This window comes from Rhipicephalus microplus, chromosome 3 (assembly GCF_043290135.1).
Source record: "Rhipicephalus microplus isolate Deutch F79 chromosome 3, USDA_Rmic, whole genome shotgun sequence".
Taxonomy (NCBI): domain Eukaryota; kingdom Metazoa; phylum Arthropoda; class Arachnida; order Ixodida; family Ixodidae; genus Rhipicephalus; species Rhipicephalus microplus.
The window spans coordinates 31,881,207-31,902,370 of NC_134702.1; the positions used below are offsets into that span (position 1 = coordinate 31,881,207).

Sequence of the window (21,164 nt, forward strand, 5' to 3'; positions counted from 1 at the left end):
CTTTTAGCAGAAGCACCCAGCATTTTAAGATATTCTTGGGATCATAAGGTTTCCTAAAATAAACTAGAGGGGCCTCTGGCGCTGCGATCGTTCAGCGACCATGGGAATGATGAATAGTACACGGATTTGCCTAGTCTTCGTACTTCCGGGCAGTGAATCACACTTGTGGCTTCGTTGATTGCTGGGTTTTGGTTTTGTTTCGAGGAGAAGAACGAACCTTTCCCCCTGAACTTCGTGAGCCGACTTGAAATGGTAAGCCTAAAATAATAAAGTGGTGGAGCGCAACCACTGATCATTTGCTATTTCTGTTTCGTGAGAAAACAGCTCCAAGCCACACGAACACACACGGAGCCAGAAGTACGAAGATGAGACAAATCCGTGTACTGCCCATCATTCCCACGCTCGCTGAAGTGCCGTGTGTTGCAGGTCCCATAGACACTAGCACCAGAGTTCCCTCTAGTGTATATTTCGGAAACTCTATGCTTGGGATGGACTAACACAGTATGTAGAGCAAATCACTGCAATCATCTTCAACCAACCATACCAAGGTTAGAGAAGCACCCTTTTCAAAGTACATGCCAACTTTATCATAAATCAATATCCTTAGTAGTTATTGTCCGTTTTGTCCTAACTCATTAAGTTTGATGAGTGGTTAACAAATAATTATTCTTTGCATTGTCATCTGGTTGCGTGCCGGTCAGCTAACTAAATAGAACATACACAGACAAGTGACAGTGCTGTTTTTTATCTCCCTGCCAAGATTAATGCTATATACATATAAAAAACTTCCCTGTGTTCATTTATTTGAGAACCTTCCCAAATTTTCTTCTAAACAAATTTGTAATTCTATCTGCATGACTATGAAGAAATGTGAGCACTACTGGAAAAAGCAAATGAATAATTGAATGATTGGTTGAGCACAATCATGCACAGAAGGGAAGGCAACACTCAAAGGACCATAGTAAAAAGTATTATCAATGGTCGTTAAATCTAGCCTCATTGGAAAAAAGTGCCCGTTATCCGCACATGCACCACTATCAATTTCTTTGCAAGCATTGCCGCTCACATATTAAAAAGTACTTCTACATATAAGACAATAGTAATTTGCACCTAAGTATAGACAACGAAAGGGGGTCGCAAAAGAAGCCCTTGCTTTTAACACAATCACCAACGCAATGAGTGAGTGTGCTTTGAGTGCCCGCCAGCTTTGAGTGCCATGCTGACAAGTTTTCTTGCATCTTCTCTTTTTGGCAAAAATATGAGTTCTCGGGATGAATCAAGAAAGATACTAAGCATATGTGCTTTTCTGCCTCTCGCTGTCATTAAAGCTGCAGTGCATGCTGCATGTAAACTCGGCAAGTGACCATCGTCAAGTATGAATGAAAGTAGATTCATTTAGAAAAAAACTATATGTACACAACAGTTTCTGATACGAAGACTGCAAAATCAAAGACTAACAGCAACAAAAACGGCATACTATAACTGCTATGCCCTACACAGAACTTTCATGGCGAAGTGACCAAGCAAGACAACTCATGATATCCACTGTATCTGATTCCACATGTTTGCCCAGTGCCAAAAAAGAAAAATACGTAGTCATCCTACGGACAGCCAACAACCCTCCCTGCCCATCTTCGCTTCATTATATTCCCTCTCTTAAATGGAAGAAAAACCAAGTGATCCTGCGAACACTGTAGACTATGGAGACACACGTCACTATGGGGAGTTTGGAGGGCTACTAGTCCTGACACGGCAGCCTCCACCATGACTAGAGGCTATGGAGGAATAAACATTTAGGAGGTGCAACTCCCCCCCCTTTAAGTGACCAGACTTGTTGGACCAGAAATTGTTGGAGAGCCATTTCATGCTGGCGGTGTCTTGCAGCAGAAAAGGGAATCGCCACCGTTTCGGTTTCCAAGGGAACCGGTCACATGCGTTGCTCATATTCTGCCGCAGTCACCAAGCATGGATGTGGAGCGCGTTCGGCCATGCTCGTTTCTTGCTCTGTAGTCGCGCTTGGCCGGTAGCGTTTATTTTTTTCATGATTCCGGCTTTGTCCCACAAGGCGTAACCAACTGAAATGTTACCGTAGGAGCATGTTATTTCTGTATTTTTGAAGACGTTATCTGGAAAGCTGCGGATACATATTTTAACGGGAGTTTCACCTCCTAAATATTTTCTCGTCCGTGCTGAAAGCTAAGTCTGGACTATCCAATTTCCCAAATTAATCAAGCTCGAACTAATGAGACTTTACTATTTGTCACTGGGGAAGAGGTAACTTTTTAGAAATTGAAGTTCACTTTGTGGGGATCTGAGGCACGCCCGCGACCATTTCACGGGCATTCCGCCACACGGCCACACCCTTTTGCTTTTCTGCTCTGTTAACACCACGTGGCGACAGATGGCGCCACGTGCGGGCACGGCACGCGGTACGTGCGCGCCGAGGGAGCGCTCTTTCCTCCGTGGTTGGCGCCAAGTAAGCACGTGTTTTCCTCCGTCCGCGTCCCCTTTGGGAATCGCCGGACTGTAGCCTGCCTGGGGTGGCCTTGGGCACCTCGGCAGGCGTGTTTACTTGAGTGCTAGCTTTGGTAGCGTACGCTAAGCCCACAGCGGTGCCTAGTGCTTGAAGTGGTCGTACCACACCGAGCTGCACTTGCCGTAGGCCTACGCGTACGAGGTTTGCCCTAACACTCGCAACCAGGCCCAGTGGCCAGCGTGAGAGTGCGCAGCATAGCCGCGAGGGACCTTTTCCCGACCGGCGTGTCAAAGCTCGCCATTGCCAGCTGCGACGTGCTCGCGGTTTTCCCCTTATTGTGAACGTCCGCGTGCGGGTGCCTTTGCTACCCACGCCCCTGGAGCGGACGTTGTACTGTTTGTTCGGGGTGCCGCCAGAGGCAATAAAGTGTTGTGTATTTTTGAATTAGAACACTGTCTGTTTGCCGAGCCGCGCTAAACGCCTTATTAGTTGAGCGCGCGCGGAGCGGTGCGCTACACGCGAGTAAACGGAGTAGCGGCCCTGTGGCTCGCTAAGCGTGAACCCGCGGTGATCGTCCGCTGCAGTTAGTAGCGGGGTCACCATAACTTCTTCTGCATACTGATTTGCAACCTTTTGCAAAATCTGTGAGGTCACAAATAAAGACTATGCCATTCAAAAAGCAGTAAAACTCTGGTTTTAACCATAGAGCTGTCTAAGCCAACTGTAAGTTTGTGCAGAACCAACAGAAAAAAAATTGGCAGATTCAACATAAAGTGAGAATCAATGATATGTGAAGCACGAATGAAAAATGTTGATATGTCACTTTAAAATCAGCACAACGTTACAAGGTGAAGGTAAATGATGCCGTATATGACTTCCGTGTCATGATTATCAGGTTTGGATGTGTCATTCACCTTCATCATCTATTCACGTCACGTGATACCAAATTTAGTACATGTGGAGCTAGCAAAACGGCCGCAAGAACGCTATGAGTGTGGTATGTTGTCATGTTCCTACATGACACGCGTGTAAGGATTATCATCTTTGCACCTGTCATATATTTCGTCATCCATTGACATCACGTAACACCAAATTTTGCATATGTGGAGCTAGCAAAACGGCCGCGAGCGCATCATAAAGGGCCCAATATACTCCGATGTAGCGTGGGCACAGTAACGCTATGTCAGCAAAACGCGATTATCTATAGTGGGACGCCAGGCACAACCAGCGTCCATCGACGTGAAATGCGACATGCTGCATTTCACACCGATGCCTTACCCAAACAACACTGCGTCTCCCTTTTTTCGTGAAGGAGGGACGCCGGACACGCTGAAACGCGCATGCATCAAAGCAACGCAACGCTGCGCGCGCCTGCGAGTATATGGCAGGACAGCACCTGGCGTGAGAACGCCGGCGCTGGTCCGACATGATGCGCACCGCATCATGTCGAAATGTATTGGCACCTTGACTGTGGCGTGTAGTCATGTTCTCACATGACACGCATCTCATGATTATCAAGTTTTCACCAGTCACATACTTCCGTCATCTATTGGCGTCGTGTAATACCGAGTTTGGTACATCTGAAGCTAGCGAAACGGCCGTGAGCGTAGCATGTAGTTATGTTAATACATGACACGCATCTCATGATTATCATGTTTGCACCAGTCACATACCTTCCTCATACATTCAAGTACCGCAATACCAAATTTGGTATATGTTACGCTAGCAAAACGGTCACGAGTGCATCATGAGCGTAGCATGTAGTCATGTTATTACATGACACGCATCTCATGATCATGTTTGCACCAGTCGCATACCTTCGTTATCCATTCACGTACCGTAATACCAAATTTGGTATAGGTGACGCTAGCGAAACGGCCGCGAGTGCATGATGAAGGTGGAACGTAGTCATGTTGCTACATGACACGCATGTCATGATTTTCATGTTAAGGTGTGTCGCTTGTGTTCGCCATGCATTCATGTCATACCATACCAGTTTTGCAACATGCCATGTGAACGAAACCACTGCAAGAGCTGCAGGACCATGAAATGTAAATCATGACATTCATGACATACATGTCATGATTTTCATGCTTTGACTAGTCAAATATGTTCTTCATACAGTCATGTTATGCCATACCAAGTTTCGTATCGATGCCATAACCTAAACGGCCAGGAGAGCTAAAAGTCATAGGCGGTTAGATGGATAGATAGATACGCTCAAAGTCGCCGAAGTTCACCAAGAAATGCTTCGCATTTAAAAATGCAAGACCTGTGTGGAAGGCACAGCACAGTCACAGCGAAAGCTAGAAGAGCGACCTTTCAGAGCCTTTTCATTACACTGATTGGGTAACTACAGCGAAAACATTTGCTTGATACCCACTAGGGCATTAATAATAAACTTTTGGGTCAACATTTGCTATGCTATTTTTCGTCATTCTTCTGAGAAGCATGGTATCCACTGAACACTTGCAAGGAATTTGGTGCCAATTGTTCATGCAGTGGCTGACGACGATGAGGAATTATGGCTGAAGTGGGTATGCACCACAGTTAATAGGAAACAAGAACAAGCTTTTGTAATGGGTTGGAGCGTTGGACGGCCTACTCATTACGCTATTTGAATTGTGCGACGACTGGTTGTTCTTTCGCTGTCTTAAAATGCTTTACAAGTCGTATTAACGCGATTGCTTTCCCAACATCAAGCCTGCGTAGGGCCAACAAGCTTAGAACAAGGGAAAGCTTGACAACAAGTCACAAGCACCAGCCTAGCTCAGTGGTAGAATACTGGGCTGGCACCCAGCGGACCCTGGTTCGAGCCCCACTGTGTATTTGGTGCTAGGTTTGCCAACAAGTCACAATCACCAGCATAGCTCAGTGGTAGAATTGGGGCGGCACCCAGCAGACCTGCACTTCCAGCCCCATTGTGTTTATGGTGCTAAGTTATTTTTCTACATTCGCGCGATGTGGTTACGGACACTGGCACCGGCAGACAACTGAGCGTGACCCAAGTTATGATCTCATAACAGCTTTCGCTGTAAAACTATTATAATCATAAACTGGCACACGCACTGTTCATGATTCCTTATCTTGTGCTTCACTCCCAGAACATGTGCACTGATTTGTCCAGCATGGAATGCAATAACCTTCATAGGAGAGAGAATGAAGAGACAGAAAGAGAACAAGGAGAGAGAGATAATTTTTTTGGCAAGATACCATTTGAACTTGTGTACACGCGATCTAAAGGTGAGAGTTGTTAAGCTCCCGGCAATGCAGGCGTGCAAGCAGAGCATAACATAGCCTAGCATAGGATATACCAAGAGGCTGGGAAAGGGAAGTGAGAGTGAGAAAGAGGTGAGAGAGAAAAGTATATAACAGAAAAATGATATGCTTCACTCTCTCCCCTCTTCCTCACCCTCATATTACAGAAAGATGAAGAGACGATCAATAAAAGAAAAATCAATGAAGAGAAAAAATAGAAAGAAGAGTAAGTGAAAAAGAGAGAGAGACAAAAAAGAGAAAAGAAGAGAAAGAAATACACAAAGGGAAATATAAAACTTCAAAATAAAAAAGCAGAAAGATGATAGAGAGATAGGGCAAGAAAGAAAAACGAAGCGCCCCACTCCACACCTTCTTCAAGCTTAGCACCACAAGTGCAAAGCTTGTTAGAAAGAATCGTAGCAAGCTTGAGCTATTACTTCACGCCAGCCAAACACAGATTAATATTTTACATGAGAATTTAGCACGTTCGCTGTGGTGTGTGTCAACGGTGGCTCACGGGCTGTGCTCCTCCTATGCGGCCACGATGTTACAACTATGAATCTTTTCTCCGATGCCATTATCTCATGAAACATGAGCGCAGAGATAGAATTCTTGTTGCAATGGGTTACAAACAATGAGAAGAAATTTTTTCTGGTTTTCGATGCCATGACCCACTGGTTACTCGCCTGTGGGTCACAGGGAACCTGAAAAATATGCCAAATAGGCCCACCAATGGGTCACGGCGCACCTGGAAGATATGCCGAATAGGCCTACCAGTGGGCCCCTCTGCACTTAAAACAAGACCTCAGGAAAGCTTTTCGCAGTGAACGTGTTAACTGTCTGCATCAGCGGCAAAAGAAAAGAGGTTCGACTCATCCACTCACAGCATTATGCACAAAGAGATGTATTTTCTCCTTGGGGTAGTTCAGATTGTAGACTTTCTGCAAGGCCTCTTTCAAGAAAGGGGTAGGGTGCTCCACAAAGATTCCAATCAGAACTTTAGGAAGTTCAGAGTCCTGAAAAAGCAGCACCAGCAAGTAATCACTTATGAGAACCTTATAATGAGATACAGTCGAACTACCAATAATGAAATCACTGGGGAGCAACTTCGTTGTCACTCAACAGAAAAATATGCACACCAAGCACTTTGCACAACCAAATTCTTTAATAAATTACTTATCTAGCTCTATTTCGCACTGCTTTGAAAGAGCTTGACGATTTGAGACTCATAGTATAATAAACTTTGCATTGCTTCGTATTGTACAAGATATGCATGCACTGTGTGTACTACAGCGCCGTCCCTCATGAGCTGCTGACGTCATTGCTTACACTGGCTTGCACGTGCCTGCCACAACAAAAGCCAACAGCTGCTTTCAATACACATTCTTTCGGTTCCTGCTTCAGCTGACTGTTACAGTCGTCGCTACTAGCACTGAGGAAAGTGCGAATAATGTCAAAAGCATTAAGAACTTCACAGGAACTTATGTGCCCTTCTTAACAGGAGGAAGTATCTTTTCAAAAGGCGAAACAACGCTGCACATAAGCAGAGCATGGAAAATACAGGTGCGCACATGGAGAGACACACATGAATAGGCATCAAGAAGTTAGGCTGTCTACACAATGTCTGTCGGCATTACATTCCTTTCGTGGGTGTTGCCACTTGAAACATCATGTCAGAAGAGCCAGGGTAGGAGCCAGTTGGTTGTACATCAGTTTCCAGCACTTGTGATTCTATAATTAACATCTAAATCTAAGTAAATTATGCTTTCGCATCAACCCCCCATTATATAGCAGTTGCCAGGGTCGGTAATCTGATCTACATCCTCAGGCTTAGCAGTACAACATCTTAGCCAACAAGCTGCCCGGCACGCAGCAAGTACATGCAGCAAGTTCTATGAATCTGTATCATGAAATGTTACCAATCAACGTGTATGCCGTACTAAATAAAGGAAAAGGCAACCAAGTAACTATCGTTTATGCCTACAGAATGCAGGGTTGAGGAAGCAGAGCTGAGAATTGGCACTTACCTGCTTGTCTGAAAGGCTGAAGGTATCGTAGCAGATGCGGCAACCAGCCATGTCATTCCAAGACTTGGCGAGGTAGTTTCCGAGATTGTTCAATACAACCTGCCCCAGCAAAGAAAAGGAAAAATATTTAATGATTCTCGAGGCATGATATTTGCGCTTCATAGTTTGAAACCGAATCCACAAGTGCACATGTCATTACGAGCAAAACTTCAAAACGCATATTTACTTAACTAGCCGCTTTATTTCACAAATTGTAGTATTTCTTATTAATGTGCCACACTCTTCAGAGTATCTCCTCTACACAGTATCTTACCCAGTAATTTATACTCTGTATTCAAACATGTCCCCAAGTAAGAAGAAAATTTGCCTCACAATTGTTGTATTCTTTAGCTGATAAGTACAGTATCTACTAAATGCACAACTCGTATTAGCACCTGTACACTTACGCTGCCTGCCTAAAATGTCAGGCCATCGCTTCTTTCCATAAACTTGCATAATAGACCAGCTCTCCAAGAATACGTCATATGGGGACATGTTTGATGTACTAGTGGCAATTAATGTAAACACAAATTGATTTCGTTTGTGTGTGCAGTGGTATGACTGTAATGTAAACGTTATAAATTTATTTCCTACCCTATACTGTGCTACCACTGTACTGACCGCAGGAAGATTAGTTGCAACACAAACGAGGAGATCAATAACAAAATGTGTTTTGCGTACTTTGCTGGGCCCATTGCCATGTATAACCAAAGGAGTCGTTCCATATGCAGAATTGTGCAGGTATGGCTCAGAGTCTAAGCCCAGTAGCTCAACGTCACCTGCAGAGGAGTTGTAGTGCATTATTGGCAACCACAATTAAAAATACAAAAATACTAGAACAAAGAAATAAATTACCAAAGAGCAGGCTGCTGGCCCAACCATGCCTTACAAAGCTCGCTAGCAATTTTCCTGAATGAGCACTAATGTGGTAAAGGTAAAAAACTGCTAGTAAATCCGCATTTTTCACGATGTTAAAGTGCATGCACCCTTCCCCAAGCAAAATGCCATGGATCGCCTGCTGATCTCTTCATTCTAGCAATGCCATTTCTCCCGGCTCCCACTCAAACCATACATATGAATAGCACAGGAAAATGAAAAAAGGTGAATTCTCGTACTCTTCGGAGGCCTTGAGAGTATGCATACTGTTGTTCAAAAACTGCCAGAGTTTACCCATTCTACCACGCTGTTCCCACAGTCTCGACCTTACAGTATTGGTTAATCATTAATAAGTTATTACATTATCCTTAATGTATTATGCTAAAGAAGCCATGTGATGCTCCCTGAATGAGGCAAATAGACATCCATGGTATTGGGCCCTAAAGCTTGAGAACATTCTTGCTCGATCTTTCTTTATTACATGCATCATTTTTAATACAGAAAACAGCACGAGCGAAACTAAATGAAGACAAAAAGGTTTTGACAAAAGGAAAGCCAGCAGTTCAGACCTGTAGGTCCCTGTATGCCATTGTGCCTGCCTTGTGCCATTATCTACATTGCAAAACTTTTTTATGGCCTCTACCAACATGACATTTGTAGTAGGGTATGCATTTGGGGTGGTAAGTTCATGATTAATAGAAAAACAGTGCTGAAATGACCGGGTGAAGAGAGGACACAGACCATGGCTCTGACTAACATCCAAATGTGTTTGTTCTTTCAATAAGCACATATATACTCCCCCACTATCTCAGTTAAACAACAAAAATTAGAGAAATAGATGAAGACACGGCATGCGCAGAGGCAACAAATTGAACAATGGAACAGAAATGCGATTTGCTTCACAAGGAGGGAAATTGAAAATTAAGGGGAGGCTCACACATTCCTTGCCACTATTGTGGATATGATAAGCTTCAGAAATGTTACATGTGCATTGATCATTTAGATATTTGTCGTACCATGGGAAGTTCTAGATTTGCGTAACCGAAGATTATGTGGCATGATGGTAGTGGCATACCCCATGAGTTCTTTTGCATACTTATTATTCGTAAACCTGGCTGTTCTATCTTCAATTTTTGGTGCACTGAGCCCTACACTCTCTAACATGCACCTCAGTAGACTTAAGGCAAATAATTAAAAGAGGCCTAGTTTCATATCGCAACCCCACTTCCCAAAAATTTATTACAGATATTTACGATAACTCGAAAGAAACTTGAACTGACTACATTAATTGAAGTTGGTTCTTGAGCAACTTATCTTGTCAACCTGTTTTTAAACAGCTTTTTTGCCTGGGGAACCCCCAACTTTTTGTGTTGGAAATAAATAAACTAACTAAAACTAAACTAATAAACATACCATAATCAACAAAAGCAAGCTCGAAATATGATAATTAAGATAAAAATCAGTTGATAGAGTCAATCTTTTGTACAAACAAAACAACGTTCTAAAAAGTTGTCTTGGTTAATTATATGCACTGCTATTCTTGATGAGAAATTCATATTCAACAAGTCTCAATGTTACCACAACTGCTACACTAAAGACCCAGTCAGCCTCAAGCAAATGTATATTTTTCTCACCTACTGCTCCGTTCAGATTCTGAAAAATTTCAGCTTTGTGGTCAAGCTTGATGCCCCATTTTCTCTGCGATAAGAATAATCGTGCAAAGATAAGAAAACAGCAACTCACACCTCTTGTTTTCAGAGATAGTATGAACGTAAGCGTAGCAAGCATGTCACAATATCGAAAAGAAGAACTTTTTTCAAGTTCGCGCGGTGGCTTTAATTTCATATCCACGAGTATGGACACTCCCCTTTGGCATATTCACACATGTTTGTGACAAGGAGGAATGAGGCAGTATGACTGTTAAAAATGAAACTCCTTTTTGCACGAACTTGTGCCCAGAAAATCAAGTAACACGTGCTGTACAGGCAAGTAACAGAAGGAAACAATAACATCGAGCGCATTCGTCAATTGCAGAGTGATCTGATCATCGGTGAAACACATACACTATCAAGCATGAATGATGAAAAATTCCTGCATTGTCGTTGGGACTCAAGCTAGCTCTAAAGGAAACTCAACTACTGCGCAGTTTTATCAGAATAGTGTGACAAATCTTAGACGTTTCCTGATCATTGTGGCATGGTTTGGTACCAGTTTATGAGGGTGAAACTCGATCAAATAAAAAAATTATTAAATGTGCATAGCAATACAAGCATGTGCAAATGCACAGACGTCAACTTTAATCTCATATTCAACATGCATAAAAATTTGCAGTGATGTAAAGATATTACACTGCCCTTGAACCTCACAGATGGCATTAAGACAACATGCAGTTTCGAGATGGCGCGATGCTGTACGCAAGGCAACTTTTAGACGGAATGAATGGCACCCTGGCCGCTACTAGAGGCACCCTACTATACGGGTGACATGAGGAGTATCAACAGTCATGCAACAAGTGTTGCACTTCAATGATGCATGAGATGAAACCAGCAGGACACTGTCTCCACGAATCGGTGCCAAATGAAATATATTTGATGAAGAGAGCATGACACTCATTGTTCACTCATGTGTGATCAATGAATATCGGTAGTTACTCAGAAGGCACACTAGTTTGTAGTGTCACCATCATCATCACCAGGCTGACTACACCCGTTGCAGGGCAAAGGCCCAATCAAACCAGTTTTGTGCATTTATGTTATTCCAGCAAACATCTTTATCTTATCTGCCCTTCTAACTTTCTGTCTTCCCCTAGCGGGTTTGCCTTCCTTTGGAATCCAGTCTGTTACACTGATGTCCAATGGTTAGCTTGCCTTTTTGCCACATACACTGTCCATGCCTGTTTTTATTTCGACTAAGGTGTGCTTAACATCGATTCATTCCCTGACACACTCTGCTTCCTTCTCATCCCTTAAGTTTTGTCATGAGTAAGGAGCTAGTGTATATTAGTAAGTGTATATTAGTATTAGTAGTATTAGTAGTATATTAGTATATTAGTAGTAAAGAGCTAGTGTATATTAGTATTAGTAAGGCACTAGTGTATAGCTAGTGTAAGGAGCTAGTGCCTGCTTCCTGCAACCCATTACTAATACGTAACAATATTTCTATTTCGTGCATAGTTTGCACGCTAGAAAGCAGCGTAAACAGTCAGAAGTTGAGAAGGTCACTCACCCTAAGTTCCTCGTTGAGGTAAATTTTCGTGTAGAACAACTGGTCATCCGCACTGTCTTCGAGATCGGAGCTAGAAACAATGCTATATAACTGAGGCGCATAACCGATGAAACCTGGAAATAAAAATAAAATAAAAATTACCGTATTTTAAACGCACAACAAAACTACAAGCAGAAAGAAAACGCTCAACGCTGAGCAACCGTTCTAGCTACAGCACAGTGCAATAAGTCGCAAAGCCAATAATTTTCATTCACAACATGCGAAAGACCACTCTTACATGCACTAACTGTACTCTCCAGAGCCCCAGTAAGTTAACAAAGATTTTTTTTTATATTCACGAGGGAAAGCAGCTGGAACAAGACAGTACACTAGTACACAGACAAAGGACCCGTAGGAAGTTAATTGGCAATCAATCAGCGCACAAAATGGCCATACGATTATAGTAAGCATCATGTGCTAAAGCAGTAATGAATACCGTATATACTCGTGTAAGGGCCGCCCTCGTGTAAGGGCCGCACCCCAACTTTGAAAGCGGATATTTCGAAAAAAAAAAAAAACAAAAGTTCAAAATGTCCCGCCAGAAAAGTGTAGTTAGTTCATTTACAGCCAGATGGCGCTGCACGCTTTTCCGCTTTTATTCTACTTCCGCCGACGCGCCGACCACGCTGTTGACAGCGCGCCGCCATATTTGCCTTGTGCGGCCTCTTTGTTGGCATCGTTCCTAGCATCGTGTCGATACGTTGGCAGCGCGACTTCAGATCGGTGTCGTCGGTGTCACTTTGTTGGTTGTAGTGAACCCTGCAGAAGCCAGCGCACGTGACGGACGATGGGCCGGCATCTGAGATCATTCACTGCAGCATTTAAGCTGCAAGTGATTGACTATGCCGAGGAGCACGGGAAGCGGGAAGCTGGACGAAAGTACGACGTCGATGAGAAGCGCGTGCGTTACTGGATGAATCAGAAAGATGCCCTCGCCGCTACTAACAGGAGCCGAAAGGCGTTTCGCGGGAAAAAGTGCAAGTACCCGCAACTCGAAAGCGAGCTCGTCAACTACGTCGTCGACACACGAAGGGACGGCTACGCCGTATCGACTGACATGATACGCGTCAAAGCCCTCAGCATCGCTCGCCACATGGAAATACCCCCGGCACAATTCAAGGCAAGTCGGGGCTGGGCTACGCGGTTTATGAACCGTAACCAGCTTTCTATTCGGCGCCGAACGACGATTTGCCAAAAACTGCCGCGCGAGTACGAAGACCACGTCATTAAGTTTCATCGCTTCGTGAATGCTCTCAGGAGGGAGCATGAATACGACCTGTCCCAAATTGGGAATGCGGACCAGACACCTGTGTGGTTCGATGCACCGGAAAGCACCACAGTGGATTTAAAAGGTGCGAAAAGTGTGTCTGTGCGCACGACTGGTGCAGAACGCCAAAGGTGCACTGTGATGTTGTGCATCACGGCAGACGGCAGGAGGCTTCCGCCGTACGTCGTATTTAAAAGGAAGACTCTCCCAAAAGAGAAGTTCCCTCAGGGAATCGTCGTACGTGCGCAAGAGAAGGGCTGGATGTCCGAGGAACTGGTCGTTGACTGGATTAAGACCGTCTGGGCAAACAGACCTGGAGGGCTGTTACAACGGAAAGCCCTCCTTGTTTTGGACAGCTTTAGGGGCCACTTGACCGACCGCGTCAAGAACCGAGTTGCCGCAACTCGTACGGACTTGGCCGTCATTCCCGGTGGCCTGACGAGTGTGCTGCAGCCGCTCGACGTATGCGTCAACAGACCATTCAAAGTGGAATTTCGCCGATGTTACTCTGAATGGATGGCTGGAGGCGTCCACGAGAAGACCCCTACAGGACGGCTGAAGCGGGCGTCGCTCCAACAGGTGTGTGAATGGATTTTGAATGCGTGGCGTGCCATGTCAGTAGAAGTAGTTGCTAAAAGCTTCAAGGTAACGGGAATTTCGAACTCCATGAACGGCACCGAAGATGACCGTCTCTGGGAAGACGCGGACGCCGAGGCGAGCTCCTCCGAGAACGAGGACAGCGAAATGGAATCCGAATAAAAACATTTCTGGCATGTCATTTGTGACTCTTGCACTCTGCTACTGTTGCATAAACAGTACAGACCTTTGGCCTGTACTGCCTGTACTAAATCGGCCTGATTCGTGTAAGGGCCGCACCTAGCAAAATTTTCGAAAAAAAAGTGCGGCCCTTACACGAGTATATACGGTATCTCACACTGCTTAGCTTTACTATTACAGTCTGCACAAAGCATTCACACAGGCAATGTGATACATAGGAAATTCTTACAACATATTGAAAACAAAAATTGTGAGGTTTAGTGACAGACAGTACAATGTCGATGTTACATACAGTCTCAGTTCAGCATATTAACAAAATTAGTCAATACCAAGTTCGTCTTAAGAGATCGTAGATTTGCAAACACGAACACAAGAAAAAGATCAGGGCAATACAAATGTTTTAATAATAATAATAATAATAATAATAATAATAATAATAATAAGTGGCATTTTATGTCCCAAACCTACGGTACGATTATGAGAGCTGCCGTAGTGGAGGGCTGCGGAAATTGATATTTTGACCAACCAGTGTCCTTTGACGTGGAATTACATCGCACAATACACAAGCTTATATAGTATACCATTTCGCCTACATCGAGATGCGACCGCCGCAGCTGGGATCGAACTCACTGCCTTCGGGTCAGCAGCCGAGCACCATAACTGCAACAACACTGCCGCAGACAACACCAATGTTTCAATTTCTTTCTTGTGCATATGCTTCCCCTTCTTTCTTTCTTTTTTATTGTGAATTCTAACCAACTATTTCTACTTCATTCGTACAAAGATCAAGTTGTCTCAAATTTATCGTCGCACCACTGTCTCATTTATGAGCATAAAAAATCTAACAAATAGGAAAACCATACTTAAATTCTAAAAGCATTTCCAACCTGCACAACGATGACAGTGTAACAAAAATGACAGTGTAAAACAAAATGACACTACTGGATTGCTTATTCATGCATATGGACAGACCTTACATGATGACTTGGCAACACAGGAATCAATGACAGACATTACGAAATGCCTGAGCACCAATTCTAGGGGACATGAAACAAAATTTAAGCAAACTGTAAAACAAAGCCTAATAGCGAAATTGCCGACATCTCTACTTGAGAAGCAACAGTTTAAAAAGAAAAGTCACAGTTTCACCACTAGCCCCAAGCAATGGATGCGATAGCAAGAAATTAGAATCTCACATGAAGAGCGACAAGCAGCTCGATGCTTTCAGCTCACCGCTGCAGCACAAAGTAGGACGCTCGAACAAAACACATAGGTACACACAGGACAGGTGCAAACGAACAACTCTTATAGTTGTTACGTGTTTGTAATTGAAGAATGCACTGAAAATATCCAAAATAAAGAAACCGACACTGTTTGATACTTTTTTTTTTTTTTTTCAGCGACACATGAAATGACCCCTCTGCGTGTCCTGCCACGCGGTCGTGCCCGACACCTAGTGTGTCCTGCGTTCTTTTTTTTTCCTCTTCCCCAAAATGAGTGGTGACGAAAGGGGCCACTTTTTCTTGTGGGTTTCAAGGGCAGTTTTTAATTTAAGGAAAAATGTAAAAGCGTTGGTGATGGAAAATATACTCAAGCTGTTCCAAGACCTGCATACCGCGAGCGGTAAATGGTGCGTATGAATAGCTCGCCGTTGTATCACCAGCACCAGGCGACGGCAACAGCAGAAATCAGCCAAGAGTGTCCACATAATTTCTATCATAATAGTATTATATTCACGGTAATTGAATGTATAAGGCCTCTGACAAAAATTAATGAAGCTATAAGAATTTCACTGCTGCTGAAGCCTGAATGCGTAGTCTCAAGCCTGTGAAGATACTGCTGCTGCATAGCTTTTGAAAAGAGGGTTGTGGTCACAGTTACGGCAGCTTCTCTTCTATCGGTAAAGGCTGTACATCAAAACATCTATATATTCAAGCGCTGCACTTCCTTTCGAACTAACAAAAAGATTTTATGTTACAAATTTCAGCCTCCAAGTTTCCTGTGCGCTCGATATGGACACTGGCAATATGCGATTCCACCAGCTTGAAGCACTGAACCGTGGCTGTCCAGGAATAATATACGTACTATGCAATACATCACTGTTGTCTGCAAAATAGGTGGGAGCTGTTGCAAGTTCCAAGAAGCCACAGTAAATAAATCATAGCCATCTAGAAATAAATCACTGTAGCGTGCAAAACATCTGTGAGCTCTTGCAAGATTGTACATAAACTTAGATTCGAAAATAAGTTATATTCCTAGTACAAAACAATAAACATAGTTTATGGGTAGAACAGACAAAACACAGCATCACATAGTTTTCAGCAGGTTCAAACAAAGCAACATGCCACAGCACAAAGCCATGCTAGCACGATGCTCAGCAAGATGCGACATGCCTTCACAGCAAAACATAGATCACTCAAGACGATGGAATCTCAAAGCACGAAACAAGAGCCTCCGCGTCACTTTGCAGGTGGCTGCTTCAACCACATCACAAGTTTGAATAAGGTTTATTTGTGCCCTTTAGACTAGTGCTAAATTATAGTACTTTGAGATAGATCTCGTAAGTATGCATGCTCAGCGCATTACTCACCTGCAAATGAGAAATCGGGGCAAGCTAGGGAGTTAGGGCCATTCGCACCAAAGAACAGCACAAAATAAGAATAAGCAATGTGAGCAAAGCAAAATGTTCTGGTACCTAAACCGTTTCATGGATACACTGATGCACATATTCACAATCAACTACATCACTTCTACTTTGCGCTACATAGGCTCGCATAAAGTAGTTGTATTGTTAACTCAGAAGAAAACATTGACAGAGCCGTCAAGGATGCAACATGTTGTGCAAAAAGCCCATCTCTAAACTATATTTGCTGCCAAAATCGTCAACTATGAGTAACTAACTTGGAACATGTTATAACTGTGTTGACAAGCCTATCTTTCAATACATTCCCACTAACATCACGATTGCCTAAGATATTTTACTCGGACCTCCATAAAACTAAACACAAGAAGAGTGTTTCACCTGTTTCGATGTGCGCCAGAGTAAATCCATGCTTTTATCTTAAATTTGATACCAAACAATTCAACCAGATGAATCCAGTCCCATGAAGTTAAAAATGATAAATCCTATAATCATTCGGGGAGAAATATCTCACTTTCACACGGGCCAGATTTCATAATCTCTTTACACATAGCCTTGTTGTCCTATTACACATTGCTACAAGTAAAAAACTTTAGCTACTTTAAGCTACGTTGAGTTAGTACTTCCTTTGCACAGAGAAATCTACTTAAACAGTTATTTACCCTTTACCTTTCATCGAAAACGTTTGCAGGTAACCCTAACATATACTGGACAACTTCAGTACACCTGTGATGACATTCCCTTAAACTGAAAACGCAATATGCGGACAGTGGTTATTGAAAACATTGATGGCCTTCACTTGTTATAAGAAAATTTCATGTAAATAACTACCCAGACACTTGTAGTTTAGTTTCACAGTGAAATATATAGGATAGCACTTTGGTGAGAAGAAACTGGAGAAATTAGACTAGAAAGCGAAATTACAATGCACATGTATTCTGTTGTCATGAAGTACTTATGCTTTAAAAAATGCTAACAACCAATGCAACATGTAGTGAAAAGCATAATGAAATAGTAGTTCACAAACTCCTCCACATTACGAAATGAGTACAAGCTGTAGTTACTATTTAAATACAATGGAAACAAACTCTCACCTCCTGAATTCAGGAAACGTTCCCCATTTGCTTGAGGATAAGCTTCCTAAACCCCAAAAAAGAAACAGAAATCAATCATTCAGACATAACGCCGTGTGCTGACAAAATGAGTTGGAATACTTATTTCCTCCTTGATACACGGAAGTTCTGGAACACTTCCGAGCATTGCTGCTTAAATAACAACATTCTGCTTTGTTGTAGCACCGTTAATGACAATGTCAACAACCCCACCTTCACCCCCCACACACACACAAGTACTTGACCCAAAGATCGCACATTCGATGCCGGCCATGGCAATGATATTTTCATATTTTGGTGGAGGAGAAATGTTAGAGATCCCTGTCGTGCGCAATGTCAGCGCACGTTGAAGAACATCAGCTGGTCACAATTTCTGAAGATGGTAAGTCCCTCATAATGTTATTGTGGTTTCGGGACATAAAACCCTAGATATTATAGTAAGATTAGAGTGAGTTCCCTATTTGATCTTCTTAGAAATAATAATAATAATAATAATAATAATAATAACAATAATAACAATAACAATAATATCTGGCGCTTAACATTCCAAACTCACAATATGATTATGAGAGACGCTGTAGTGGGGGGCTCCGGAAATTTCAAACACCTGGGGTTCTTTAACGTGCATCTAAATCTAGGTAAGTAAATGGGCCTCAAACATTTTTAGCCTCCATCGAAAAGGCAGTCGCAGCAGTTGGGATTCGATCCCGCGACCTGCGGGTTGTCTTTAACAGAAAAAATTCAAATTTATTGCTTGTTTCTTCTAGTTCAGTTTGTGCCCTCATTCTTCTGCTGTGATCTTCAACTGCATTTAAAAAGATCAAAGCCCCAGTGCTCCCAAAGAAATAAACCTGGCACTACCCCTCGCCATCCCCGAACATACTATACATACACCAAAAATTAACAAAAGCAGTCACAACAGTATACCATCTGGTCATCTTGCAGACACTCAATGAACAGCAACATCGCCCTTATGGCTACGAAGGTTTTCCCGAAGATTAACAAGGTGAGAGGCACTCACAAGCATGCCATCACATTATGCACTCACCGCAAGACTTTTGTCCGGCCAGCAGAAGCCCTCGGCAGAAAACAGAACATTGGAGTTGAACTTGTAGAACTTCCGGAGTATTTCATCTTCGCCGGCACTGAATACAACGTCGTAACTAGAAAGAGGGCATTTATTGCATTACTAGAAGTTTCCACAAACAAAGCACGTAAAATGTGCAATCAACATCGAAATATTTAGAGTTAGAGGCCATGAATCACAAGAGAAAAACGGAGTTTAGCCACTGCTGTCAGCAGGCAGCCTTGAATTGAGATATCTGCCCTGTTTGAACATGCACTAACAACATGTCCAGTGCAGTTAGATCGAACACAGTGGCAAATCGCTGAGAAATTCTATCTTTTCTCAGACCTGGTAGTCACTAAACTTTCGATGCCAACTGCATATTGCAGGAAGCCCTGAACCACCTCTATTCAAAGTACAAAAAGCACCTCAGAACAAGTGGAAGGCATTTAAAAAATCAATCACACAAATAATTTCTTAAAGGACCCCAAACCACCCAGCGGTGGAAATTCAGTTGAGGAGAGGACGTTGTGCTCGAGTTTACAACGAACACATAGCCGTGAGAATTTTTTGAAACGGTGCCGTAATAGGGGAGCTACAGGCGTTTGATGATCGAAACGCGACGATCGCTTCTTTCCGTCTTTCCTACGCAACGCTCTTCCAAAACCGCTTGGCCCCTCCTCGCTGAGTGCCCCTCCTCATCTCACGTAGCATACGTCACCACTAACGTGCTGTTCAAGACAGCGTCTACTTCCAGTTGGCGCGATCTGCCACTCCGACGCCCCAGCTCGCCGTCAACTGTGTTGTGTGTGTCATCTGAGTGCACTGATCGTTGACTAACCGCTGTTGCGGTTGTGCCGGCCCGTACCCCTACGCTAGCGACTTGGCGGTTGCGTTACCGGCTGCAACACGACCAAGAACAGCAATGTGCATGCGAACAGCTGTTTGCAGAGTGACCAGAAGTAGTCTGTTGTCGTTCGGCCAATCGAAAGCATCGAAATTGATGGCGTCATCGAGTTTCACTGATGATGTCAGACATGTCAATGGCAGCAATTGGGGAGACCGGAAAGGAGAAGCTATTGTTTTTTCAAAATTGTGGCGCGCCCGCTACCTGTAGCGCTGCGGCATGTGGCATCGTTGATCACGACGGCATTCTGCATGCATTGCGCTTGTTTACTTGAAATGTTTGGGAAAATATCGGAGGGGGTTTAGGGGCCCTTTAAATAGACCTAGCACTAGTGGAGATACCATGAGTATCATGTTCCCTTCTGCATTCATGCTGAATTTCCCATGCTTTGAGGAGACTGACATTGCTGTGTAATTGCCGCTGGGTAGGCATGGCCGTTTGTGAGATGACACTCAGTTTCTCCCGCAAATGTGCAACTTCAATGAAAATATTAAGACTCACATTTTCAGTAATTATAGCCTGTTGAGTAAAAAGACTCAGTTAGCAGTGTATAAAACAATAAACCAGAGTAGATGACATCCTAGTAGATATAAATAAAAAAAAAGCACCAGGCCTGTGCAGAATGTGTAGCACAGTCACAGCGAAAACTGGAAGAGAGGCCTTTCAGAGCCTTTGTTAACACTCTTTGGGTAACTGCTATGAGAACACTTGCTGGGTACCCACTACACCACTAATCATAATTTTTGTGTAGCACAGAAACATTCACTATGCCATCCTCCTTCATTCTTCAGCAAAGCTTAGTATCCGCTACACACTTGTAAGGAACTCTGAGCAATTTTTCAATGCTGCGGCAGATGACGAAGAATTGTGCCTGAAGCTTTTTTAATGGGTTGGAGCATTTGAAAACCCACTTGTTACACAATTCCCATTGTGTGAAGCCTGGTTGTTCCTTTGCTGTTCAAAAAAGCTTTGTTACTCATGTTAACGCGGTTTCTTTCCCAACATCAAGCTTGCCTAAGGCCAGGTTGCGACGTAGTTCAAAGCACCGGCGTGGCTCTGTGGTAGAATGCTGGGCTGGCATGCAGGGGACCCGGATTCAAATCCAACTGTGTCTTTGTTTTTACTTAGTTTTTTTTATTATTTTACGGGATAGTGGTTATGGACACTGGCGGCGGCGGCGGCAAACAACTACGGCGCACGTGACCCTTGTTGCGATCTCATAACAGCTTTCACTGTAATTATGAACCTGGGCAGGTCATATTATGAAAAGGACACAATACCAATGGTCAGTTAGGGCCTCAGGATGGATACCAAGAGATAGATAACATGTCTGAAGATGGCAGACAGTAGGGTGGAGTGATGAAATTAAGAAATTGGGAAGTGTAAAATGGAATCAACTTTCACAGAACAGGGTAGGTTGGTAATCAATGCGAGAGTAAATCACTAGGAAATGC

At 43.4% G+C, this 21,164-nt stretch overlaps 1 protein-coding gene across 2 annotated transcripts in view; it reads right to left on the reverse strand.

Moving 5' to 3' along the window:
* Positions 1–21,164, reverse strand: part of Plod (procollagen lysyl hydroxylase) — a 150,099-nt gene that overhangs the window by 123,502 nt on the left and 5,433 nt on the right. The window contains exons 5-12 of one of the 2 annotated variants that reach the window (XM_037428339.2): positions 18,786–18,900; positions 17,720–17,765; positions 16,575–16,598; positions 11,902–12,014; positions 10,311–10,374; positions 8,482–8,579; positions 7,762–7,860; positions 6,619–6,750 (exon numbers count right to left, since the gene is read on the reverse strand). In XM_037428339.2, the coding sequence (XP_037284236.2) occupies positions 6,619–6,750; positions 7,762–7,860; positions 8,482–8,579; positions 10,311–10,374; positions 11,902–12,014; positions 16,575–16,598; positions 17,720–17,765; positions 18,786–18,900 (691 nt within the window). The remainder of the gene's footprint in view (positions 1–6,618; positions 6,751–7,761; positions 7,861–8,481; positions 8,580–10,310; positions 10,375–11,901; positions 12,015–16,574; positions 16,599–17,719; positions 17,766–18,785; positions 18,901–21,164) is intronic. The other variant, XM_037428350.2, reaches the window with a different exon arrangement.